The 27,258-nt window shown below is 42.3% G+C and overlaps 1 protein-coding gene across 3 annotated transcripts; it reads left to right on the top strand.

Moving 5' to 3' along the window:
- The first annotated feature begins 685 nt into the window (after positions 1 to 685).
- fam124a (family with sequence similarity 124 member A) lies at positions 686 to 25,262 on the top strand. Of its 3 annotated transcripts, XM_082175389.1 has the most exons (5): positions 687 to 971; positions 1,472 to 1,510; positions 3,369 to 3,400; positions 13,026 to 13,789; positions 23,279 to 25,262. In XM_082175389.1, exons 3-5 carry the CDS (start codon positions 3,385 to 3,387, stop codon positions 24,143 to 24,145), a joined length of 1,647 nt encoding a protein of 548 aa, XP_082031515.1. In that variant the 5' UTR covers positions 687 to 971; positions 1,472 to 1,510; positions 3,369 to 3,384; the 3' UTR covers positions 24,146 to 25,262. The 3 variants fall into 3 exon arrangements, with proteins under 3 accessions (XP_082031514.1, XP_082031515.1, XP_082031513.1); XM_082175387.1 differs by lacking the exon at positions 1,472 to 1,510 and having other exon boundaries at positions 688 to 971; XM_082175388.1 differs by lacking the exons at positions 1,472 to 1,510; positions 3,369 to 3,400 and having other exon boundaries at positions 686 to 971.
- The last annotated feature ends 1,996 nt before the right edge of the window (positions 25,263 to 27,258 follow it).

The raw sequence follows: 27,258 nt of genomic DNA, 5'->3' as shown, positions 1-27,258 counted from the left end.
ATAATTTTGCGCATGTTCATTGATTTTTGTGGGGGGCACGTGAATTTTGTTTCATGCATGTGAAATTGTCAACGCATGTGAATCAAGTTTTTTTTTGCGTGAATTAATAATGAGACTGATCTGCTTCCATAACACGTTATCATTGTTGTTGTATATCTGGCCATGTGATGTTAACACCGCAGCCATGAGAGGGCGACCTGCTCCATGTAGAACAGTGGTGGTTGAGAGTGAGACTGATTCCCCCTTCCGTATGTAAAGCGCTTTGAGTAGCCTACCCAGAAAAGCGCTATATAAATGTAACGAATTATTATTATTAGAATAAAGCTTTTTTCTAGAAAGAATGTATCTAGCCTATCTCAAGAGTAGGCCTATCCTATTCATTTTCTTAATATGTAAAACATTTAGGCAAAATAAACAAATGTGAGTGCGCCTGTAAAATATTTCTGTCGGGGATTTGTCATTGTGTCGCAACGCATCCATAATCCATAATGCATGCAGCATCCATATCGCCTATGTTTTAAGATTAATACTATTTTCGTAATGCATACGCTTTAAAGATACTTTAAGTGATTTTTTATTTTATTTTATTATTTATCTTAATGTCCACATTCCACGCAGACTGAGTGCGCATTATGTTTGTCTCATGGTCCAGTGAAATACTCGCTGTGCCACCTGGGAGCGGTAAACGCAACGCTATTGAATTGAATGAACGACGGTGACGCACAAGCTTCACGAACGAACCAGATCAGACAGACTCTGGCGTGTCCCTGTTAGCTGTTCCTGTCACCCTTACCGGGGTCTTTTGTCCATCCCAGCTTTATAAAGTTGTTCGCAGTTATTGTGTGCCGTGTACGTGGACGTTAAAGTGCAGAAGAGAAAACGGGAGGCATGTGAAGTTACTGTCTGACACTTTCACCAGAGATGAAGAATTCAGAAGATGAGTGCGCTGATTCAGGAGCGGAGACCGGAGGGTGAGCGATGATAAATAACTTATTTTGCTTAGATAATGAAATAAAGTAGCCTACTCCGAATATAGCCATAATGCACTAGCCGATGTGATACAAACACCAATAACGCGCTTAGAAGAATCTGATTAATTTAAAGTGAGTAATTTGACGAGGATTCTGATTCATTATCCGCGCAAGTCATTAATAAAAAAATAATTTTGACAGGGCGCTTAATTGAAGTTTTCTTGTTTTGTTTCTAGCTCTTTTGCCCCATTTCTCATTTAACCATCTGTTGTTTGGCATTAACACCCAAGACATCTGGCGCAGAGATTTACTGATGAAAAGTAACTGGAAAGCCAATGAGTTTAGCTGTTATTGCATGCTTCTTGGCTGATTAGCACAAGAGAGTGACAGAAGTAGCCATTCTAATAATCACATACCTCTCACATCGGCTCTCTATCTGAGATTTAACTCTAATTATTTCAAAGTCATGTGTGATCTGTACCATCATTCTGTGCTTTCAGCTGTGAACGATGAAAAGATGCATCCTGGTTTGTTTATAGGTATGTCACATCATAATGGCTGTGTTGTAGGTGTAGGTACTGCTTTAGTAGGACTGTAGTCTTGGCATATTCCTTAAATCCTACATTCTGGAGTACATGTAACTGTGTATATAATCTATTTTAGAATATTATTTCTTTAGATATGCTAGAATCATTTGTTGGCCTCATCACCTTTCTAATGACTTCAGTGACAGCCTTCCAGTCTTCAATTAGCTGATGCATTTAGCCAAAGCCACTTACAGTACACAGCAGCAACCTTTGGTTTAAGTTCAAATGTTGATAGCTTATCCATCACCATCATTGAGTTAGAACCACAACATTTCTGTTAAAATGTTATTTTTACCACTGAGATTGATAATATAGTTCTAGATCTAGATCACACCTATCCTTAAAATGGACAAAAATGTCTTAGAAATGTATCTGACCTAAAAATGCGTTGTATCTGATGATCCGGTAAAAATTATATGAAGGGCTCGTTCCCATTTGTAAATATAGCCTATTGAATATCTTCCACGTAGTGGTTTTCAGAATAGGTTTACGTGGGTGTCTTGTTGTGTTCCTTATATTCTTATTTAGTTTGTTTCCAAAACAGTAACTGACTGTAAACTGCATGAATGTCAGTAGATCAGAGAATTTTAAAAATGATGCTTTCTAATGATGCTCAAGAGTTCATTGTTGAAGTGTGAGACTAATAAAAATCAACAGAAAATTCACCACTTCTATCACCTGCATTAAGATTTTCATTATATACAGCACTCATTGATTCAGGATAAGCAAATGTAAAACACACTTCATTCACTGTAATGACAATATCATTTAGAGGCTTTTATGATACTTTTCTTTGTATTAAATATTACATAGAAACACAAAAGTGCTTTCGCTGTTGAATGCCAAGTAAAGACCATGGTATGTACAATACAGTTTAAAAGTTTTTGAAAGAAGTCTCTTATGCTATCATCATTCTATCATTCTAATCATTCTAATATGCTTATTTGATGCTCAAGTAACATTTCTTATTATTATCAATTTTGAAAACAGTTGTGCATCTTTATATTTTTGTGGAAACCATGATTCATTTTTTCAAGATTCTTTGATGAATATACATTTCAAGAGAACAGCATTTATTTGAAATAGATCTTTTGTAATTTTATAAATATCTTACCATCACTTTTGATTAATTTATTGTGTCCTTGCAAAATAAAAGTATTAATTTCTTTAAAAATTCGTACTGACCCAAAACTTTTGAACAGTTGTGTACGTTGCACCATATTACCCGTAAAGACCATAACATTACAGCATTAAATGACAACATTCAAAATTCAAGTTTAACTATACACTGAATTTCCTTGTTCTTAAAAAGAATTTGTATTACACTTTTCTCATTACCAGAGAAACAGAGAAGACAGCAAGAGAGAGAGAGATAGGAAAGGCAAAAGTTTGACCAGAGAGCGATAAAACAAAGCATGTACAATGATAACACACACACACACACACACACACACACACAAAAACACTAGGTCACAATGGCACGTGTACATAAGGTATGAAATATTTCAAACAGGTCTCATTCTTTGTTTTGTTTTTAACCTTTCTCAGCAACAGTTGAGCTGGGAGCATAGAAGGTTTTTGACACAAACCAGCTAAAGACACAATCTTTGATCATAACTTTTGCATATATGTGTGTGTACTGTATACACTAGAGGATCTACTACACACACTATATACCATGACACCCAGGATTGTTTGTCCAGATGTAGGACCTTCCTTTGAAACCTTGGAATCCTAAATCACTCTAACAGTCTCTAACAAAAGTCTCTCTCTGTTTCTCTCTCCTTTCTGTCATTCACTCTCTTCTCAGGTCTGACTACAGTCTTATGTCATCAGCAAGCAGTGAGTACATGTCATTTGTTCGTACATTCCCCTTGCAATTCAGATTAACTAATAAAACATGTCTTAATCAAACACATACACACACATTTTCAACTCGCCATATCTGACTGATGCACTTCAAATACCATCATGTTGTCTTGTTCTCACTGGGGTGTTTTTAAGGGACTATTATTTGCAAAGCTAATCTTGGAACAATATGTATTTCAAAAAGCACATTAGAAATTACAAGTGGAAGATTTCAGTTAGTTAAAACACTTGACAATTGTTGCCATGACAGTGAGATTAGTTTGTTCTCGAAATCACAGCTTGAAGTGTTTCGCGAGCTCTAACACCTCCGCTTGTTTGTGTGTGAGTGCCTGCTTGTGTGTGTGTCTGTGGCTGACCTTTCCATGTGGCTGTGTTGGGCCCAGTCTGTTTCCCTATGGAGGGATTAATGTCCAATATTAGCCCATTAATCTGGGCAGCAGGAAACACTCCTCCCAGTGACAGCGCAGGAAGAACACTCTTTTACTCACCCACTCACATACAGACACACTCACCTACTCACACACGCATACACACACTCTAAAACCTAGAGCCCATCAAGGACACCGCATAATAGACTGTATAATTTACTGAAGAATGAAGAAAAGTGGTTCTGTGGGGAATCAGGGACAGAAAATGAAGAAAACAGAATGAGACTGTTTGAGAAATAAGGAGAGAGGGGGAGAAAGAGAGGGGCTGCTCTCTCTCTCTCTCTCTCTCTCTCTCTCTCTCTCTCTCTCTCACACACACACACACACACACACACACACACACACACACACACACACACATATATATTTCATTAGATGACAGGGTGCAATTTATAATGTTCATTTATAATGAGAATGTTATTTTGAATTCATATTCCATTGTCTTTTTCTTTATCAAAACACCTCCACATGGAAGGGAAATGTTTTTCACTTTTTCCACCACATTTCCCTTTATTGTTTCTGCATTCTCTCTCTTTTTCAACAGTATGACAATATGCTTTCTTGAAATGCTGCCATGAATAACTGCTTACTGCTGCATCATCAGTCATGTCAGCATTTCGTCGCTTCTGCAGCTCATCAGATTTTGTCTGTAACCATGTGCACAACACTTTCCTCTCTATATCTTTGTTTTGTCACATCACTAACAACTTCAATGCTCTGCATAAACAGAATCTGGAGTCGAATGCATATTCTCTGAATTCTGTGTTCCCTCTTTATATCTCTGTACATTTACTTTTCTACACTGAAAAAAAGATAAATGCTTCATGTGGTTACATCTAAATTAATTGATTTTAATTCAAATCAAAAATATTATTTAACATCACTCAGTCAACCTAAATGCATTATGTTACACCAACAAAATTAAATATAAGGGGCAGATAAGAGAGAAGTAGCCATAATTGCAGGTCACCACTTTTACAGTGTAAGAATGGCACCAGATTGTGGTGTATATTAGGGATGGTTAAGCTGGTGCTAAACTTATTTAATGGTGTTGCTTAAGTCTCACACAGCCAAATAGATTACATTCCATTACAGACTCAACTGAGATTACAGATGGTTTAAAGTGATCAAGCTCAAGTTCTTGAATCTAGCTGAACGCAGAGCTGCGTCTCATAGTCAGGAAAGATACACAGAAACTTACAGACCAGATTTCCCTTATTTAGACATATGTGACCCTGGACCACAAAACCATGGGTCACATGGGTCAATTTTTTTTTTAAATGTAGATGATCTTTACTTAATATCCTAATGATTTTTGGCATAAAAGAAAAATCGATCATTTTGACCCATACAATGTATTGTTGGCTATTGCCACAAATATACCCGTGCGACTTGTTACTGGTTTTGTGATCCAGGGTCACATATGCTAACATGAGAATATGCTGCTGTATTTCAATCATGTTACAGTAAGTTTGGAATTTATTAATAAGATGAATAGATTACTTAGTAAATTATGGTAGTATCACTGCCTTGTAATAATTCACAAATTATAACTGAAAAAAATATTAAAGCAATACTAAGTAAAAAATGTTACCTTAAAATAATATTTCCAAAATCGTTCTAGTGGTTCATCAAGTCGTAACAGGGTGAAAGGCACTTCTGGATTCGCTTTGCAGCCCTATATCTGCTATAACCACACTATGCAAGTTTGCCAAACCGGGTTGCGTTTCTGTAGTTCGAATGAGACATAAGAAAACTACAAATTTGACTTGCTTTACGTCAAGCGTTACAATAATCATAATTTAGTTTTTCTTCGTTTCTGATTTATCAGAAATCGTCGCAATACATCATACTTTCATGAAATCATGCAACATACTCTACCTTGTCTGTGGACATCGTTCATTCCTAAGCCGGTGCTGGATAAACAGCGAGCGTGCGTGCGACAGTAGACTGCGGGCGGCGAAATTATTTACGACAGTGGTAATGGACAATTCCGCTTCCCACCTGTAGGGCGACCGAAGAGGAAAAATTCCTTAGTGTTTCTTTAATAACTAATAACATTAATGTCACAATCCTCAGTCACCAGACCAGTCACCTTGCACTACATTTCCCAGAATCCCTCCTGGCTCACACCTGCACACACTTCACAATCATTCACACTAGGGATGTGAATTTCTGCCAAAAATGCCATTTGACAATCGAGTAGCAGAAGTCGAATATTGTAAAAACAAAAAACAAAACAAAACGCACATTCTCACAATGACAGAAAGAGAGGCCAATTTCATCTTTAGCGATTTGTCATCAAACAAACTGTTTATTAATTGAACAAGTAACATGTTCTTGTTGTTATCTTTTTTACATAGTAGGCCTATGGTAGGCTAATTGGAAGAAAAAAAAAGTTAAAAACAATAAGCACGACAGTCCGTTTCTGCATCGCCAAACCAGATGCTCGTTAGATAAAAAAATTTTTTTTAAATTTTTTTGAACAAATTACTTTCAATCAATGTGACTATTCATAGCCTAACGCTTAGGCATATGTCATATTCTTGTTAAAAAAAATTAGCATGTCATCATGTTCTGGGAGGAGACGTGAGCGCAACCTATTAACAATTAGTCCAGCCGCGGAGAACACCCGCTCGGATGGATGGACTCAGAAGTTGCAGGCACACTCAAGTTGGAGATTGCTATCTTTGCCAGGTGGGGATATTTCTTCTCGTTGGCCTTCCACCATGTCATGGGGTCAGCGTTCATTGGTGGGCATATGTCTTGGCAGTATTGCAAGAGTTCGGTTGTGGCTGTTGCTGTCTGCTCGATGTTATCCTCGCCAAACAAGACAGCAATCGTTGCAGCAGAGAGGGCGTCATTTTGTGAATTTTTAGCCGCCGGTGGTTCAGTAGGCCTTTCTCACGATTCCTCTGCGCCTTTCGTGTCTCCATCGTTATCAATGCTGGACAGGAGGTCTCTGACTTCGGCCTGCACAGCGCCTCTAACATCATCTGTTGCAAATCTCAGGTGCTTGTGCCTTGGGTCTAGGAATGATGCGATGTCAAAAACCTTTCGCGCGTTGCTGACTTCTGCAGGCCCAAATCTCCTTTCCAGTGAGACAGACACTGTGCTTTTGAATCCCTTGACTTTGGCGTTCTCCCCTGGGATTTCTTTGAGATACTTGGACAGAAAAGTTATGGTCACCGGGTACACCATGGAGATGGACACGTCATATTCCCCACACAAGGCAGTGGTGGCACATTTTAGCGAGTGCAACATGGGTAAGACCTCCTCCATTACAATCCAACTATCATCTGTCAATTCTAGGGTGCGTGCATCTGATAGCTTAGTGACACTCCTGTCTGATAAGGCAGCACACACGGCTTGAACATGTCATATTTCCGAATGCTCAGGTATGTTCTGGAGTTGTTGCTTATGATTTAATGCCTGTGTTGCAACTGTGCTGTGATGGAAATGGGAAACTAGGCGATTAGCAGCTCCAATTATGTGTTTTATGTTAGGTAGTTTGAAACCATCGTTTATTGCAAGTTGAAGTGAGTGTGTGAAACAGGGCTGTGAGTCCCATTCAAGTTCATCGTTAGCGTTGGGCAAAACCATATTTTTGCCGTTGTCATGCACGCAGGCTGTGACCTTTCCAGTTAGCCCCCACTGGTCTCTAGCATTAGAAAGAACAAGTGCCAGATTTTCAGCCGTGTGTTGCTCTGGCATGGCTTTGGTTTGCAGAACGGCACTCTGCATCTCCCAGTTAAGCATGTAATGGCAAGTGATTGTGATTCATTTGTCAGTGCCGTCCACAAATCCGTGGTCAATGACACTGTACGTGCACTCGCTAAACGGCCGCGCAGATCAGTTGCGCTTTCACCATGCATGTTTTCTACTCTGGTGGTGATTGTCTTTCTTGTTGGAATGGTGTATTCAGGCTCAATGAATATCATTAGCTCCCGGAAACCTTCTCCTTCAACAAAGCTGACGGGAAGCATATCCTTAGCTATCATCTTAGTAATTAGCATAGTGATCTGCTCACTGCGCCTAGCATCCAACTTACGTCTACCCAATAAACTAGCCATTGACTGCTGGGTGCTGCCTAAGGAGGATGAAGCTTTGATCTCAGGTGGCTATGTATCGTTGTTGTAGAGTGGTGGTATGCCAGCTTTGCTTGGCATAATTTACATTCAACTTTATCATTGTTAATTTTTTTAAACGAGTCCCACACAGAGCTTCTTGGTTGTTGCATGTTTGGTCGCAGAGTTAACGGACACAACAATGCTCTTCTTCTGTTGTTTGTTTACACTTATGTACACAATAGTGTACTCTCTTAATAGCCTAGATCGCACAGTAGGGGGTTTCATTCATGTTAGCGAAACCTTGTGTCCCTGACAGGAAAATACCCTGCTGCGCGATCTGTGACCGTAGGCACGGCGTTAATTATGTAGAACACATTGGAATTGCGCAAAAATATAACGATATTCGAAAAAGCTATTTTATGATAGAATTTCGCACGCAGTTCGGCTATTCGACTATTCAAAGATTGTGACTCATCCCTAATTCACACCTGCCATCAATCACCATCAGCTTCACTCTATTTAAGACTGCTCCACACTCTCGTCAGTGTCTGGTCTTGTTGTTCAACACTGTCCATTGTACTGTGACTTATCACTCACATGCCAGTATCACCATCAAGATATGCAATCCAGAGACTCACCTGCTAACTTCCTGTGTGTTATTCAATAAACTCTATTCAGATTTTACCTGTGTCTGCATTCTTCTGTTCCATGACAGAAGACCTTGAAATAGATTATGCAGCGCGATTTGCTGATGTGGCTCATGAGGTTTTTTTTACTGAAAAATCTTTGACGACAAGACCCTACCAGACACCTCTGGGCTGAACTGGAGGGATGCTATAATCCGGTGTCTGGAGAGTGTTTACCCCCGGTCCAGAACACAGCTTTGCCCAGAGTCCATTCCATCACCATTGACCACGGAGGAATCATGTGAGCCATCATGCCAGAGGAGAACTGGCCCCCGACTGAGCCTGGGTTCTCCCAAGGTTTTTTTTCTCCATTAGGTCACCTGATGGAGTTTTAGGACACCATTAGGTCACTTGATGGAGTTTTTCGGTTCCTTGCCACTGTTGCCTTTGGCTTGCTCAGTTGGGGATATTTTGGGGATATTTAATTTAATTTTATCAATCAATAAATTCCTCTTGAAACAAACTTTGTTGTATTATTTTAATTTAATACTGTGAAGCTGCTTTGATACAATCTGTATTGTGAAAAGCGCTATACAAATGCCCCTCGCAGACGAAGAGCTACCACCCGCCACGTTAGCCAGTGCCCGAAGATAAGAGGTCAGCGCCTTTAAGAATGTCTAGCCTTCATCTGCCTCCATCACCACCCTGCTCAGCCAGTCCTCCAGCCCCGCCTCTGCTGGAGGTTGTCAGCCCTTCGCCATCTCCTGTAATGCCAAGCACTCACGTTGAGCTTCAGGTCCTACAACCACCATCAGTGCCTGAGCGGATAGATCCAGTGGTTCCGCCTCCAGCCTCGGGTCGTCTCGCTCTGCCTCGGCCCATCAACCTGTGTCGGCTCCACCTTGGCTCCTCCCACCTTCAACTCCACCAGACACCCTCTGCCTTTTGACTTTACTGGGTTGCCTCGTCCCACCGGCTCCCCCTTGATCAGTTGTCACACCACCTCCACCACGGACTTGCGGATCTTCCGCTACGCTCCGTTCCTCCACCCCTATGGCTGCAGCAGGCTCCTCCTTCCCTTCGGGTATGCCTCGGTCCTCCATCACACTGGCATCGCCTCAGTCTTTGGGCAGTCTGGCTCCTCCTCAGACAATTGTTGCCGCGGCATCGCGTAGGACTCCTGTGCCAGAGATGTCGCTCTTCTCCATTGGCTCTCCGTCTGCGCCTTGGGATCCATCGGCTTCGCCTCTGTCGGTCGTCCCCCAGTTGATGTCTGCCTCCACCTTGGCTCCTCCCTCCCTCGACTCCAATGTGGGGTGTCGGCTCCTCGTCTGTGCCTTCGGATGGATATCATCATCGCCGCCGGGGTCTCGTCGTCCGTCTGTCACCATTCTTCCGCCGTCTGCTAACACCATCCTTTCGCCTGCTCCTCTTACCATCTCCACGCCCCCCTCCTAAGCATCCGTCTTCACCTCTTCAAGCCGTGGGGTCACTCCTTCTGGAAGGGGGGAGTACTGTCACAATCCTCAGTCACAAGACCAGTCACCTTGCACTACATTTCCCATAATCCCTCCTGGCTCACACCTGCTCACCCTTCACAATCATTCACACCTGCCATCAATCACCTTCATCAGCTCCACTCTATTTAAGCCTGCTCCACACACTCATCAGCATCTGGTCTCGTTGTTCAACACTGAACCTCTACCTGACTACTTCCCTGTGGATTACTTACCTGTGCATCGAACTGTCCCGCCCTTCGTCTTCAGTCTTCTTGTGTGTCATTGTGTGTGTCATTGTCTGACAGTTTTCAGTCCACCAGCCACTTATCTTCTCTACCTGCAACAGAGAAGACTTATCACTCACATATCAGTATCACCATCACGATCTGTAATCCAGAGATTCACCTGCTAACTTCCTGTGTGTTATTCAATAAACTCTATTCAGATTTTACCTGTCTGCATTATTCTGTTCTGTGACAATTAGGCTTCTCTTTTGATGTTTCTGTTAATCCTCATACATTGAAAAATGTTTAGGGTTGTCACAGATTGCAATAACCACTAGGCTATGTCTGACGATATTTGGGGAGAAAAAAATAAACAATAGTGTAACCATTATAATATACTGATAGTGTGTTCAAAATATGTCAGAATGATCAAAACATTTAAAAGGTATAAATATCACAGCATAACTAAACATTTGTAAAAATAAAAAATAAAAACTAACACATAAAGTTATAATTCCGTATAAGCCATTAGCCTGATAAGTGGGGACTTGCAAACTGCAGTATGAACAAATATACCAATGAAAAACAACACTTAAAAATAAAATTACTTTTATTTGAACATTTCCTTTGAGTTAAATCTATAAAACAATGTGAAGTAGTTCAGTATCTGTGATTTCTTAATTGCATTAGTAATAAGTCAAAGGATACCATTTCCTGAGAATCAACCGTGTGTCTGCGGGGCAAAGTGCCATATCATTCACATTTAATTTCTTCCAGCTGAAAGCTTTTGGCAATTGAAATTATTAACTGGATCACATTAGGTCTGTCGTGAAACTGTCTGCATATGTGTATTCAATCTAGAGGTCATATGGTAGTACAAATATTGTATGGTTTTAAGTCTGAGCAAGTACCTTTGCTTAGTGAATATATAGGGTACTGCTTAGTTTTTCTACACTGATCAATTGAAAGGATCCTTCATTGAATGATGTGTGTCAGTTACACCTGCAAGAGTGCAGTGCAACTAGAGAAGTGTGTTTACTTGCGTGAGTGTGTTTTTGTGTGTACGTGTGTAAGAGCATAGCGTTCCCTCGGCCTCTGGTGCCCCCAACCTTAAACAACAAACAAACTGGGACGAGTCCCATGAGTCAGGAGACAGAGTTTTGGGGGGGGGGAGTGGAGGAAAAGAAAGAGGCAGGTGTCCATGCCCTGCCACATTCTGCTATATACTGAGATTTTTTTTTTTGGATTCTGTGTTTGTTAGAGTAGCTATAAACAATAACTGTGTTCTCATAATAACAACACAAAGATATATCTTGCTGCTATAGATTAAAGCAGACAGACAGATGGATATATCAATAAAAGGGTTTGCTACATTATGCAGCATTTCTTAGAATGTTGAGAGATCATGTGTTTTTACATCACATCACATCATACAATTACAATTGTTCCTGCTCATGAATACTGAGATTTGATTTCTGCAATCATAAAATGTCACATATGCCTTTATCAATTTGTTAACTGGGTCTTTTATGTACTTTAGTGCTCAAGGATAGTTGTGTGTGTGAGTGTGTGCATATGTGTGTGCACTAAAGGCTCGGCCTGGTCAAAGGTTCAATGGAAGGGCAAACCTTATTCAGAAGTCCTACAGGGAGCCAAAGCATTTCTCCAGGGTTACTAACCATCCACTAATGCAACTAATGAGGCTGTACTGTTCACTATACAGCCTGATTACAGAACATGAGCACATGGATGAAAAGATTTCATTCAGTCTTGAGAGCCCATCCATTTTTTTTTTTTTTTCGCAGTGCTTTCCTTTATAGAAGTCAAAGTTGAAGTAGGTTTGCCAGAACAAAGCGAACATGTAACACACAAATACACCTCATATAAATAAAGGCAATAGTGTGTGGTAGGCTTGGTAGCAGTGCACAAACTGAAGGAAGTCTGGGGAAGCATATATCCCAAATAAGGGATAAATGTCTTACCATATAGGCCTACTTATTTCCCTAAATATTTTTGTAGTAGGAATCATAATTAAACATAAAATTTGCTTTAAACAGTCAGCAAAAGGGTAAATGTAGTGAATTACACGTTAATGTGATTTCAGACTGTATTTTCTGTCCCTTTTAAAACCATCTGACAAAAACTGCACACCTTCCCTTATGTCTATTTAATCATATGATATTTTTATTAAAAAAATATATGAAAAGCAATAATGGTTTGTGGCAGTTTTAAAGGATTGTGTCCTTAGTTAAAAAGGATTAAAAAAAAATCACTTAACTTGATTATGAATCGATTTTATTTATATATTACTTTATAAAAAGAATTTAAAGTAGCATGAAATGAATTTAAAAAAAAATTCTGTTTAATTTTTAAATTATTATTTTGACCTCGTAATGTTTAATCAATATGTTTAATCCTAACTTTATCTTCCAGTGAAACAACAGACTTATTTCTGCTGATGTATTTTGTACTTCTCCAATTTGGTCCTTTTAAACTCACACCTTTCTTACAATTCACTGCAATCTCGTATTCAGATCTGCCTCCATCCAATTTAACAACCTAAGTCCCCAACCTAAATTTTTCTATAATTCGTTTCACACGGATGTTTGTCACAATACAGAAGAAAATCTGTCGCTACATTGTTTAATTGGAATTAATATATATTATATTGAATTAGTGCAGCAACATGTTTATGGATCATTCTCTTCTTGTCTCTCTATCCATCCACCTCTTGTTATGTCTTTTTGTTAGGTGATTTGTCCATGGGGGACCTACAAGACCCTTTCCTAGTTTCTATCCACATCATCACTGACCCCGGTCAGGCCAAAACACTCCAGCAAGCTGCTGATCAGGTCCTCTCCTGGCTCCACCCGGAACTTACCCTCTTCAGGGTGTCAGAACGGGCAGGTGGTCTCTCTCGAAAGCCCAAGGCCCACCTACAGCACGTCACTGAACTGCAATCACACCAGCCATCCTTGGCCGTCATCCTATTTCTACAGGATGAATATGGAGGTGAAGAGAGTCTTAAACGTCTCCACTGTCAACTGAGATGCCCACCGTGGCGATACCACCACACAGAGCGTGTGAACGGACGAGGGCTGTTACCCCTTTCACCAGCCAGCCAGGACTTTGTTACACTGGCACCAGGCACACCACTATGGGCACTTCGCCAGGTGCACTATGGCAAAGAGATTGTGCGTTTTACGGTCTACTGTCGCTACGAGACCTACACCGAACAGGTGCGTCTGTACAGGCTGCTCCTGCGCCGAAGGCTTGCCCAGAAGAAGGAGGATTTCTGCTTCTGTGTGGTCTACTCCAACCCTGAGACAGAAATCCAGTTGTCATTCAAGCGGGTGCCCCGAGGCCAGTGCCCCGCCCCCACTGAAAATGCTGTGATGGAGATTCGAGTGAGGGATGTCGGTGAACTTGTGCCACTGCTGCCACGCCCCTGCACACCCATCAGTGACGTCCGCTGGCAAACCAATGATTATGACGGGAACAAAATATTGCTACAGGTAAGACAGAGAGTATATTATTGGAAATATAACTTAGAGTAGCCTTTTTTGAGGTCCTAAAAATTTGTACGGCTTTGTAAATGACATCTCAGAGATCATATACTGACTTCTTTCCATGAACTGTGTAAACATTTAAATGACTAAACTATGTGAGTAGAAGTATGGTAAAATAAAGATTCCGATAGAAAGTTTATGAATCCTACAGTGACATACTAAACTCTAATTATTTTACATTGCATTGTATAAACTCTTTTTAATCAAGAGACTACATTAACTATTTGTTCTTTTATAAAGTCTTATAATTTTTTCACATCACAGTACTGTTGAAATGAACTAGTGAATGCAAAAAGGTGATTAAAATGATAAAAAAAAAAACTTTCCTTTATACATTTTAAATATTGTTCATAAATTGTAACCTAAAAATGTTGATTTAAAAAAGCTCATGACATGCATTAACTAACAGTATACCATTTGAAACCTTTTATCATAAAAAAAAAACATGTTTAGTTGAGGAATTCCCAGTAGTATACTACATTACCCACAATCCTATTGATCTCCACAAATCAGATAAGTCACTAGCCGCGTTTCCATTACCCTTCAAATTGCGCAAATTGAAATTGCGAATTGAAAATACGCTTAATGGAAACACGTCAATTTCGCAAAAACTCCCATTTATCGCAAAAAAGTTTTTACGCTCTCATGAGGTGGTTTTTCAGGCAATTCGAAAAATGAATATTTCGCAAAACTGCAATGGAAACAGTTTTTGCGCATTTACAGTCACCTGACTTAGAAGACGCAGTGTGTTTGAAGTCCATGTATAGCTACGCAAATAATAATAATTTTATATTATTTTATTATAACATTTAATAGGCTATATTTAGAAGAGGCTTTTATGCAAAAAAGGAACAAAGCTGAGCGTGGAGCACGCACTGCATGACACGGAGGCGCGGCCGCAAACACTTGCATTTTCCTATCAACAGTGGAAACAACTTATACTCTATCATTTCTGGTCAGACAGAAAAAAATAATACATTATTCTCAACCACTTTTATTTGTGTAAACTCACAATAACAAGAAAATGCTGTGCTTTTGTAAAATAAAAGAAACAATCAGACGCACATGATCTCCGTAAACTGGGGCGCGAGAACTGAAACAAAATATAGCCTGTGTAGGCTAAAGCTTGAAATGTCCACTTTAAAACGAACAAATTCGAATCGAAAGCTAATACCTTCTGATTATGTAGGCTAATCCGTATGAAAGTTGCATTTCTCTCTAAAAGCGCATCTGATAACAGCGGAGATGGAGATGTGATTTTAGCCGACACTTAGAAAACAATAGTTTATTAATTATATTAATGGCTCTTCTCATTCAGCACTGCGGGAAATACATCAATTCCAGTTTCTAATTTGGCCTTAGAAAACCAGTAAAATCGACATGTTTTCCATATTAATTTGTGAATATTTTAAATGTTTAATAAAGGGGCAAAAAGTCATAAATAAAGCACAGCAGTTGTGTGTAGCCAGTTCAAATTAAAATTTTGGTGTTCAACTTGTTTTAAGAAGACAACAACCCCATCAATTAGGGGTTAAAAAAGGAAAAACAAATAGACACAAAAGTTGCCTACATGGATCATTTGGACAGAACACGAGACAGAATTATTTATTAAATTCATAAAAGAAACAATAATTAGCCTATAGGAATACTGGATTCTAAATCTCAAAGAAATGCCACAATCGGAGCAGAAATGATGGCGAAACACCCAGAAACGTACTCGGTTACTAACGTAACCTCGGTTCTCTCTAGAAGAGGGAACGAGTACTTGCGTAAGATATCTTACGCTAGGGGAAAACCTCTTTTCCTCGAGATATTGAAGCCAAAAATTATCCTTAATTTTGCAATAATGTAAAACGCATTGCAGCAGCATGCAGACATGGGCGAGACAGCTCGCGCGCCCATTGGCTGCTCTGCGGCAACTGCACCAGCCTATCGATAGAGGCTCCTCATGACGTCAGAACCAATGAGGGCGCTTCGCGCCCATTACGTCATGTCCCGCCGAAATCAGGTGGGGCCAGGGCTATAAATACGGCCCAGAGAGGCTGGTTTGGTCAGTTTTTTCATCGCTGAAGCGAATCAGAACATGACGCATGCACGGCAAGATACGCAAGTACTCGTTCCCTCTTCTAGAGAGAACCGAGGTTACGTTAGTAACCGAGTACGTTCTCTTACGAGAGGTCTCTCGTACTTGCGTAAGATATCTTACGCTAGGGGAACACAATGTAAAACGCCGTGCGTGCTTGAGACATAACACTAAAGTCCCAAGGGCAGGTGCCCGGGGCTCATACAGTGCCTAATCACAAGGGACTCACAGAGAATCCGGGAAGAGGGGCTAGAATAGCATCATTCCTGTAATATGGAGCTCTGATAAGAGCATGTTATATCAAGTGTTCCACACAGCCAGGGCGAACTCGGCCTGGACTGGTAAATATGGGGGACTTACGCACTGCCCACAGGAGTATACAGACGATCCGTGATCAACGCTCTAGCAGTTTCAGCATCCCGAGCCGATAGCATCGGGCGGGGAATACTGAAAAATTAAACCGAGAGCAACCTAGCTTGCAAAGCGGGAACCTCGAGGTTATAAAACCTTATAAATGTAGACGGGGAGGCCCAGCCTGCCGCCATACAGATATCTTGCAAGGCAATCCCACTGGACCAAGCCCACGACGAGGCCATGCCTCTTGTGGAGTGCGCTTTGACACCTATCGGGCATTGCAGGCCCCTGGATGTGTAAGCTAGCGCTATAGCATCAACTATCCATCTGGATAGACTCTGTTTTGACGCAGCTAGTCCCTTAGAACGTCCGCTGAACAAAACAAAGAGCTGCTCTGTCTGTCTGTCTGAAAACAGATGAGCGAGACACATAGGCCCTTAACGCCCTGACCGGGCAAAGGAAGCCTGCGTCCCCTTCCTCTTCAGATACCGGCAGGGCCGACAGGGAGATCACCTGTGCCCTAAACGGTGTATTGAGGGATTTAGGAACATATCCGTGCTTTGGTTTGAGTATGTCTCTCGAGTCATTCGGCCCAAACTCCATACACGTCGCGCTCACTGAGAGCGCTTGCAAATCCCCTATGCGCTTCACTGAAGCGAGAGCCAGAAGAAACACTGTTTTGAAAGACAAGAGTTTCAGGTCTATTGACTGTATTGGCTCGAATGGGGCACCTTTCATGGCTTCCAGAACCGTGGAAAGGTCCCAAACGGGAACTGAGGGTGGTCTGAGAGGGTTCAGCCTCTTAGCTCCTCTAAGGAAGCGAATGACCAGATCGTTCCTTCCTAATGACTGGCCAAGCGGTGGTTCAGCGAACGCTGCTATGGCCGCCACATAAACTTTGAGCGTGAATGGGGTTCTGCCCTTATCCAGAAGCTCTTGTAAAAAGGAGAGAACCTCTGGCACCCCACAGCGTGAGGGTGAAGTGCCACTCGCTGTACACCAGCAAGTGAACACAGACCATTTGAGGAATAGAGCCGCCTCGTAGATGGAGCTCTAGCCTGCGTGATCGTGTTTAACACTCCCGCTGGGAGGTTAACGGGTACCCGTTGATGGCCCACGCATGTAGGGACCAAAGCTCCGGGCGAGGATGCCAGATCGAGCCGTTCGCCTGCGAGAGGAGATCCCTCCTCACCGGTATCGGCCACGGGGCGGTACTCGTCAGCTGCATCAGGACTGGAAACCAGACTTGGTTTGTCCAAAATGGGGCGACGAGTAGCACTGGGCATCCGCTCTCCCTGATTCGCTCTAACACCTGGGGTGGGAGCGTGACAGGGGGAAACGCATAGAGCGGGCAGTGGGGCCAGACGTGAGCCAGCGCATCCCTGCTCTTGGAGAAGAATTCCTGACAATGAGCGTTCTCTTGAGACGCAAATAGGTCTATTTCCGCTCTGCCAAATGTCCGCCATAGCATTTTGACTGTCTGTGGATGTAAAGACCATTCTCCTGTCGGCAGATTGTTTCTGGACAGTCTGTCTGGTCCCACATTCAGATGGCCGGGCACATGCACTGCCCTGAGCGAGCGCAGACTGTGCTGAGCCCAGACCAGGAGGCGTTCCGTCAGCCTGTGAAGGATTCTGTATCTGATACCTCCTTGGTGATTTATATAAGCCACCACTGACATGTTGTCCGAACGGACCAAGACGTGGTGTCTTTTTATCTGGGGACAAAAGCGCCTCAGCGCGTTGTCGACTGCCATCATTTCCAGGCAGTTTATATGCAGAAGCTTTTCCCGTTCCGACCACTGGCCGAATAACGGTCTGCCCTCGAGCAGCGCTCCCCATCCCGAGGTTGAGGCGTCCGTAGACACCACCTTCACACTCGAGGAAGTCCCCAGGCTTACACCTGACTGGTACCAGTCGGTCACTGTCCAAGGTTTCAGAGCTGCGACGCATTTCTGATCGACCTTGAGGCGCGCGAGACCGGAGGTCCAAGCTCTGCGCGGCGCGCGCTTTCAACCAATACTGCAGCGGGCGCATGCGAAGCAGACCCAGCTGAAGCACTGAGGATGCTGAAGCCATGCGACCCAGCATCCTTTGAAACTTTTTGAGCGGGGCTAAAGCGCCGTGGCGAAAAATCTCTGTCATGCGCTGAATACTTAGTCTGCGCTGCGGCGACAGCTGTGCTGTCATAGACAGCGAGTCCAGATCTGTGCCCAGAAAAGATATTTTCTGACTGGGAGACAGTGAACTCTTTGCCCAATTGACTGTGAGACCTAAATTCTCGAGGTGATCGAGTAATATGGTCCTGTGTTCTATGAGCTCCGACTGTGATCGAGCTAGAACCAGCCAATCGTCCAAATAATTCAGCACTCGTATGCCTCGGAGCCTGAGGGGTGCGAGCGCTGCATCCATGCACATCGTGAATACGCGAGGTGCCAGGGATAGGCCGAATGGCAGGACTGTGTACTGATATGCCTGGCCCTCGAAGGCGAATCTCAAAATTCGCCTGTGACGTGACGCTATTTGTATTTGAAAATAAGCGTCTTTCAGATCTATCGACATGAACCAGTCCCCTTGGCAAATTTGCGAGAGGATTTTCTTGGTCGTGAGCCTTCTGAACCGTCGTTTCAGAAGTGCTTTGTTTAGTCGTCTTAGATCTAAAATGGGTCTGAGACCCCCGTCTTTTTTTTTTTTGGGGTACCAGAAAATATCTGCTGTACATGCCCCCTTTGCTCTGAGCTTGTGATAGGGGTTCTATAGCCCCTTTGCTCAGTAACTTCGCTATTTCGGCCCGAAGTAGGTGTGCTACTTCCTTTTTCACCGTAGTATCGATTCGCGCCGCTTTGCGTTGCGGGCGTCGACCGAACTGTAGCGAATAGCCTCTTTCTATAATGTCTAGCACCCACTTCGAAACCCCGGGTAGCCTTGCCCATGCGTTTGCACGAATGGCTAGGGGTTGAATGCGAAGCGCGCTCTGGTCGCTCAGCGACAGAGGGGCTTCAGAGTGCTGCAACATAAGCGTCGCGTTTATGACATTTGAGGCAGGGGGCGCGCTGATAACAGCGGGCAGATTGCCCGCGCTCGACTCCTCTGCGGTGGTCAACCGAGAGGGGGAGGGCTGGGCGAGTCCCGTAAGACCTGTCATGTCTATGTGTGAATGTGGGCGTGGGATAGCGGGCACATTTACAACACTGAGAGTATTGTCTGCCTGAGCAGAGCAAAAATGCATGTTGGTTTCGTTTTACAGAAACCTTGAGACATGCAGAACGTAGTGTTTGTGGGCACTGGGCAGTGGGCACATTTACCACATTTAATGCGCAATCGATCTGGGTCGATTTCATGTGCGCGAGCCCTGTGCGACGGGCTGTGTTTCTGTGTAGGAATGAGCACTGGGCAGTGGACATTTTGTCTACACTCATAACACCATCGGCCGTGGCCGGAACACCAGAAAATACACTCTATGGGATTTATCTGGGTAGCCGTAAAGCGGCGTTTGTGTGCAGGCAAGCGGGCTGTCGCCGACTTGTTTACTGCAGAATACACTGGAACAGTCGCATTTTCTGGAACTGAACGAGCGAGAAGTTGCCATAGAAACAGAGAGCGTCAACATGCTGGCGTTCGTTTGCAGGCGTGCGTGCATTACAACAGGCTCGCTCACTGCAGTATGACATTTCCAGTCGCCTGAACTTCAGAGGGGAATGAGAAATAGAATTCGGCCCGGCCGCAGCGGGACATTAACACTCTTTTCTCCTTTCGCCAGTGACGCACGGGAACCATAGAAACGGTGTTTGGGTGCAGGCGAGCGGGTTGTACAACGCGCTCGTTGGCTGCAAAATGCACATCTGCAGTCGCCTTTCAGGGAACTGACAGAGCGAAGCATTGGAGGCATAATTAATCTGCCGTTAGACCGAGATTCGAACCCCGGTCTCTCGTGTGAAAAACCAAAAATTCCGCCACTGAGCCACAGCGGGGAACACAAAGGCTTTCAGATGCACGAGCATATAAGAGCGTCAACACGTTTTCTTCGGCGTTTGCTTGCCGGCGCTGCAATATTTATATTTCCAGTCGCCTGATCAGGGAACTGAGAAATGTGTGAGAATATTGAGGTCAGTCCAGCTCGGACTAAAACACTATTTTCTCCTTTCGCTGGTGATTGACGCGTGAATGGGGCGCAGAGGCAGGGTAGCTTTCTTGTACGTAAAGAAAATCTAACCCCGACCGTCCGCTTCCCGCCTCCCCTGTGAACGGCGCATTTTGCGCGACTCGAACAGAGGGAGAGAGAAAGCTAGCCCCGTGACCGTCCGCTCCTGACATCCCCTGTGAACGGCGCGGTTTGCGCGGCTCGAACAGAGGGAGAGCAGGTATCATCCTCCAAGCAGGCAAGGCAAGCGGGCGCACCGGCGAGCTTTGCGGGTTGGGGGGGAAAGGGGCGTCTTGAAAAAGACGCCCGGCTCTTTTAGTGCAATGAGAGTGTGTGTCGCGGCGGCGAACACACACACATACACAAAACACAGTGGCAGAGAAAAGGATATGTACGCCGGAAAGCGTCAGCAGGAACGGCGACTGAAGGCGGCGAGTTGTCGACCGGCAGCTTCAGATGCAGATTAATCCCGCTGGGTGCTTGACTCAGACAGCGCGGCTTCCTCTCAGGATCCAGCGATGCGTGAGCCCGCTGAAGAGATAAAAAACTGACCAAACCAGCCTCTCTGGGCCGTATTTATAGCCCTGGCCCCACCTGATTTCGGCGGGACATGACGTAATGGGCGCGAAGCGCCCTCATTGGTTCTGACGTCATGAGGAGCCTCTATCGATAGGCTGGTGCAGTTGCCGCAGAGCAGCCAATGGGCGCGCGAGCTGTCTCGCCCATGTCTGCATGCTGCTGCAATGCGTTTTACATTATTGCAAAATTAAGGATAATTTTTGGCTTCAATATCTCGAGGAAAAGAGGTTTTCCCCTAGCGTAAGATATCTTACGCAAGTACGAGAGACCTCTCGTAAGAGAACTCCTTATATGTGTCGTTCGGGGGTCTTTCCCTGCCATTAATGCTTGGATAACACGCCACGTCTCCTTCCATTAATAATAATAATAATGTGTAATGCGGTGGCTGTGATATTATAACCAACGTCCGTTGCCGTGATTTTTGGAATGACTTATCGCGAGAGAAAAAAAGACGTTTTAGTCGCATAACATCGGTTAATGGAAACGCCGTCATTTCGCAATAGTTTTTTATCGATATTTAGATAATAGCGCAAAACATTTGCGCAAATCTGTTATGGAAACGCGGCTACTGTTACCATGGAAATGAGAATCATTGCAAAGTGTTGTGGTAAGTTTTGCGGTAGCCAAATATTAGCTAGCTGCCTACCTAACTTTAGTTCATATAATATGCAGAGTTCATGATCAGTTTTTCATTATTGGTTGCCTGAGATTTAGTGAGCAGCTCATATTCTTTGCATCTCTTGCAGTGGTGTCCTAAAGGTGTTTTTGGTAGTGTCTTGCAAAACGCAAATGCTGATTTTTTCAATGTGTATCCTAGTTGAGATCCAAACACCTCCAGCCTCTTGTGTGTGGACTGGATTCAATGTAAAAGTACTAAACAAACCTAAAGACAGCTAAATGAACTAACACACAAACAGATACAGGTCAATTTTGCCTGACCTGGATTAGCTGCGATCAAAGCAGGTTTGGCTCTCGGTCTACAGCCTTTTAACTAATCAACCCCTGCTGGTGCCAAATGGCACAGGGAGGATTTCACACATAATACACATTATCGCTCAAATGAATGTGCAAAAATATATGAGTCTATATACAGACATATAGACAAACTCTCTCACTTAACCAAGTCTCCCTCTTAACTCATAGTATATAGACTAGTAGCAAATTCAGCTATGCCATCACAAGAAGTAATTAATCATATAGAAATTTACTGTTACTGTATTTTGAGCAAATAAATATTACAGAAGACTTTTTCAAAAAAAATCTTACCAAACCCAAACTTTTGAACATAAGTGTAAATACATTAAAATACTGTAATTTTTACACTTCAAAACAAATGTATTTTGCGTCATTACCTTGCCAGTGACCATTTTGTTTACTCACCAAAAATATTTGGTGCTCAGTGAGTGTTAATTTGACCCTACAGGAACCCATGAGGGAAAAGGAACATAAACTATTCCAAGAGGAAGATATAGCACATACAAATTGTAATTGAATAGAATGACAAACAGAGAAAAGTATGAATGTGGAGAACGTGGGAAATGTGTGAGTGGAACAGTGAGAAAAAGGGGCACAAAGAGGCTCAAAGATGGATGGAAAACCAAAAAACCTAGAGGAAAATGATCGAGGGAGAGGTAGAAGGATGGAGGGAATGTGCAGTGAGGTGTGAAGCAGAAAACAGTGGAACTTTGTTACTCTCATGCGCACACACTCAAAAATGCTTAAAGAGAAATTTTCCTCTTTTCCTCTCTCACTCTTTCTCTCTCTCACTCCACAGGTGTACAGTTACTTTATCGAAGCCACATTGTGTTTTGTTTGGCAGTTGCAGGAACATGGCTCCTTTTCCCAAGCTATTTTCATTTAATGTCAAACTATTATGACATTAGAAGTTTTAAAGATTTAAAGCAGATGATATTCAACTTGTTTTGCTTTAGGACCCAGATTTTATTTTTATATAGATTGTCAAGTGGCAACAATTTATAACACAAAAGTAAAAAAAATATTGAGATTTAATATATTGCCATGTACTGAATAGGCCCATCAACATTTAAAATTATTAACAGAACACAACACAAACCATATTTATCCTTTCAAACGATTTTTTATTTTAAAGTGTCTTTTGCTCACCAAAGCTGTATTTATTTGATCATAAATACAGTAAAACAGTATTGTGAAATATTATTACATTTTAAAATATGTGATTTTGTATTTAGAAATATTTTAGTATATCTAGACCTAGTGCCTACTAATTGCAAATAACACTCTCAATTTGACTTTGTCAGGTTCAAGGTTCACGGTATTACCGCAAACATACCATTGCAAAGTTTTATCACCTTCCTCCTGAAGATCCTCCGGTCACCTCCCTTCCTCCACCAGAGCCGCCCCCTCCTCCTCCTCCTCCTCCTCCTCCTCCTCCGCCATACGGTCGCGGCCCTGCCTCCTACCGGAATCGGCGCTACCACCGGAACTCCTCGCGTTTGCGGACCCAGACCCTTCCATCTCCTGTCACACACACCTCCAGGACGTCTCCACCTACTCTGTGTGATCAGGAGGGCCGCGTGGAGAAGCTCCAGAGGAATGTGGAACTCTTTCGGGCTGGATGGACAGGCCACCGCACACAGTCTCTCTTTTCTCTGCCTACAGATGAGTCCCGCTCCTCGTGTGCCTCCCCGTCAAGCTTCCGTCCTCGCTGCTTCTCTTCCATGGCTGCTCCAATTTTCCGCGTCAATGTCGATACGCTAGTGGGAGCTGAAGAGACAGATGTGGACACAGGACAAACCATCAGCGCCAGCTCTGTGGACCTGTCGGTGGTCTCAGGTTATTCCCATCCACAGCTGAGGCCCCGTCTAAAGGCCCCAGCACCACGGCCCAAGTCAGCTCCTCCAACAGATGGAGGTCTTGACTTTGCTGAACTGACCTATAATAACACCTCATTCTCTGTAAGACAGACTTCTGTGCCGTTTAGAACACAGAGTGTCTCTGCAAAATCCACACCTTGTGTAGTACACAAACCTCAGCGGAAGAATGTGTGGGTCTCACAGCCAGATGCGCTGCAGGACAGAGGACAGCAGAACGGCAATGGTATTGCAACAATAGATGACTGTAGTCAAGAAGGCACTGCGGAGGATGAGCAAGAATTTTATATCTGACACGTGAAGGACAGTCACCTCATTAACATGTATGCAGGCATTTGGGTAAAAAGAGGAAGATTTTGATGTATTTTATAATTGTTAGCAGTTGAGTATTTAAATGTGGAAAACCCTTGAAGGGAAAGATCAGCTAAAAAATAAAAGATCTTTCATCATTTACTCATCCTCATGTCGTTCCAAACCCATAATACCTTGGGTCTACTTCGAAACACAAAGTAAGTGAAATGAAACCTGAGAGGTTTCTGTCCCTTTCATTGAAAGTCCAGGAAACCAAAACTTAATTAAAAAGAGAATTGAGCAGTTTAATCCAAATCTTGTGAAAAGATACAATCACTTTATATGAACAGATTAAATTTAAGCTTTTGTCCCAGTGGAGGGACATTTATGACATGATGACGAATAAATGATGACAGAATTTGGGGGTGAACTATCCCTTTTAAAAGCTTTGATGTTGTTGTAGCAAATATGATTTATTAGCAACATGCCATGCTTAACAATGTGCATTCATAATGAATGACTTTACTTGTTGTATGCGGTGATATTCTGTAGTGTTTCATAATAGTTGTAATAACAAAAGATCAATTGCTGATGTCAGAGAACTCAATGAAGAATATAACTCTACCACCTAGTGGTGGAACATGGCAACTACACAGGTGCTAGACACTTGTATTATGCCACATCACAACTTTATTAGAGAAAAATATTTACTTCTCTACAATTTGTACAGTTTCACTATTTGTTCTGTATAAGAGTTTAGGAAAATTGTTTTGTTTCTGGCCTGAATGTAATGCTTTACATTATCACATATTTTAAATTATATGTACATACTTTGTTTTAAATATCAGTGACCGAGATTTTATTAGAATGACTTCTGTGCAAAATATCAATGATTATGTGGATAGACAAGAAAATAATCAAGGAATTCATTAATGTCTGCGTTTACAAATATAAAGTAATTATATTATTTTTTCAGTTCATGGTGTGAACTACTTGCTATTGATGTGATGTAATAAAACCAAATAATTATCATGTTTATTATAGGGCTTAGCAGCTGTTTCCAGGAGAGAAAAAAATAATAAATAAATTGTGGGAAGTTCTTCTCATACTTCTACTATGATTGGTCACTGGGTCCTGTTGTGAAAATTGTGAAAAAATTATTTATCTAAATGTATTGCATGTAATGCATAATATGTCCAATATGTTCACCTGGTCAAACACAGGAAACAAGATTTATACTTCATGGAAATATGTATGCCTGATAATCATTATAAGCTATTATGATCTGATTCAAATACTGGTTGCAAATGTGTTCTGCATTAGGTTATTGAGCCATGTAAAAAAGTGACTAATTTCTCACTTAGTACCCTTTTATTTCATCCACCCCCTTTACATTTCTTCTTTTTTTTTCCTGAAAACAAAACATTAAGTACCAGTCACCTAACTGAATTTCCGTCTCAAAATTCTTTCAAAACATGGTTCAATGTAGGGTCAAAGGTCAAAGATGTTTTCAACAGTCAACGCCTTTATGTTTCAGTACATTCATGTAACCTGTTGATACTTGTGCACATACATATATACACATACAGGACAGACATGCCTGGGTTCCGTCCTTTTGAGTTGCCCCTCTGTCAGTGCCAGAACACCCCCTCCCCCAACTAATTCCGTGAGCGTACCTGGCACATCGCTACGGCGATACAGGCTCTCAGTGCTACCGCGCTCCGGCACTGGACTGGGATTCTGTTAATCCGGTCCAGCAGCCACAGAGCTATGGAAATAGGGCAGGAGAGGTGAACGACAGAGAGCACTCACCAAATATCACAGAGCTTTAGTTTGCTAGAACATAAAACTTTAGACCCTGCTACATAAATCAGCTCTAATCAAGTCAGTTCCTGTGAAGCAGTTGTAGATTAAACATGCGATTAATACAATGACAATAATCAGTCAAGAATAATTATAATCATCATCATTAGTATTAATACTACTACTACTATTAACCTATTACATACTATTACTACTACAACTAATAACCTATTACCTACTATATATATATATATATATATATATATATTAATAATCATAATCATAATTATATAATAATTAGTATTGATCACATAATAATGATTGCTACTATTAATATGTATAATTATACACTTGTATTAATATTTAGCTCTGAGAATAATAATAATAATGCATATTATTAATAGCTAATATTAGTAGTAGTAGCAGTGCTCACCCTACAATATACATATATGTGTATTCATATAAATGTATTATTATTTAATAACAGTGAGAATAATAATAATAATCCAATAATAATAATTATTATAATAATTATTAATAGTTATTAGTAGTAGTAGTAGCAGTGCTCACATCATAATTTTACCATAACAATTCCTAGTATGAATATTTATTATCAGGCCCCGTTCTACAGGGGTTCTTGCAAAAGCAAGAGCAGCCTCAGTTGATACTGTAATAATATCATATTGGCCCTGTCCCGAATGGCACCCTAAACACTCGCGGTCTTCATATATGAGTCCGCACTTTTGTGACGTAATGGCACTTTGGCTGTATCCCAAATGGCACACTTCATGTGGACTCGCGGTCTCGTTGGCTCTTAAATTGCGCGTGCTCGCCAAGTGTACAAGTCCGTAGGGTGTCCCATTCGGCATTTCAGCGCTCAGAAGTGTGCTCGCGAGCGCTGCCTTTGTGCCTTCAAAGCGGACTTCAGCAAAGCCTGCACTTTCGCACCCTCCACACGAGTTACCTAGCCAGGAATCATTGCGAAGTTGCGAACGCCCAATCAGATAATTGAGGGGAGGAGTTTTGTGGCTGTTTTACTTTTGGTGGCATGATGTCATCAAGCCTGTCCCAAAATACACTCTCGCGTGGACTCGAGGCCAGCGCCCCTTAGGTCTGCACTTCTTAACGTCACCAAGTGTGAACTCGAAGGAGGTCCACAATCCCTGACTGTGCCATTTGGGATCCAGCCTTTGACTGTCGGGAAGAAGTGTGCTGCGGAGCTCGCTTCAGTGCTATTGAGGGCGCATATCGTCCGCAAAGGGTCCGCTTCTGATACCTAAAATGATAAATGGGACACCCCACGGCCTTGTGGA

This window comes from Leuciscus leuciscus (genome assembly GCF_965113295.1).
Source record: "Leuciscus leuciscus genome assembly, chromosome: 7".
NCBI classification, from domain to species: Eukaryota; Metazoa; Chordata; class Actinopteri; order Cypriniformes; family Leuciscidae; genus Leuciscus; species Leuciscus leuciscus.
This window is presented reverse-complemented; position numbering and strand designations above follow the sequence as displayed.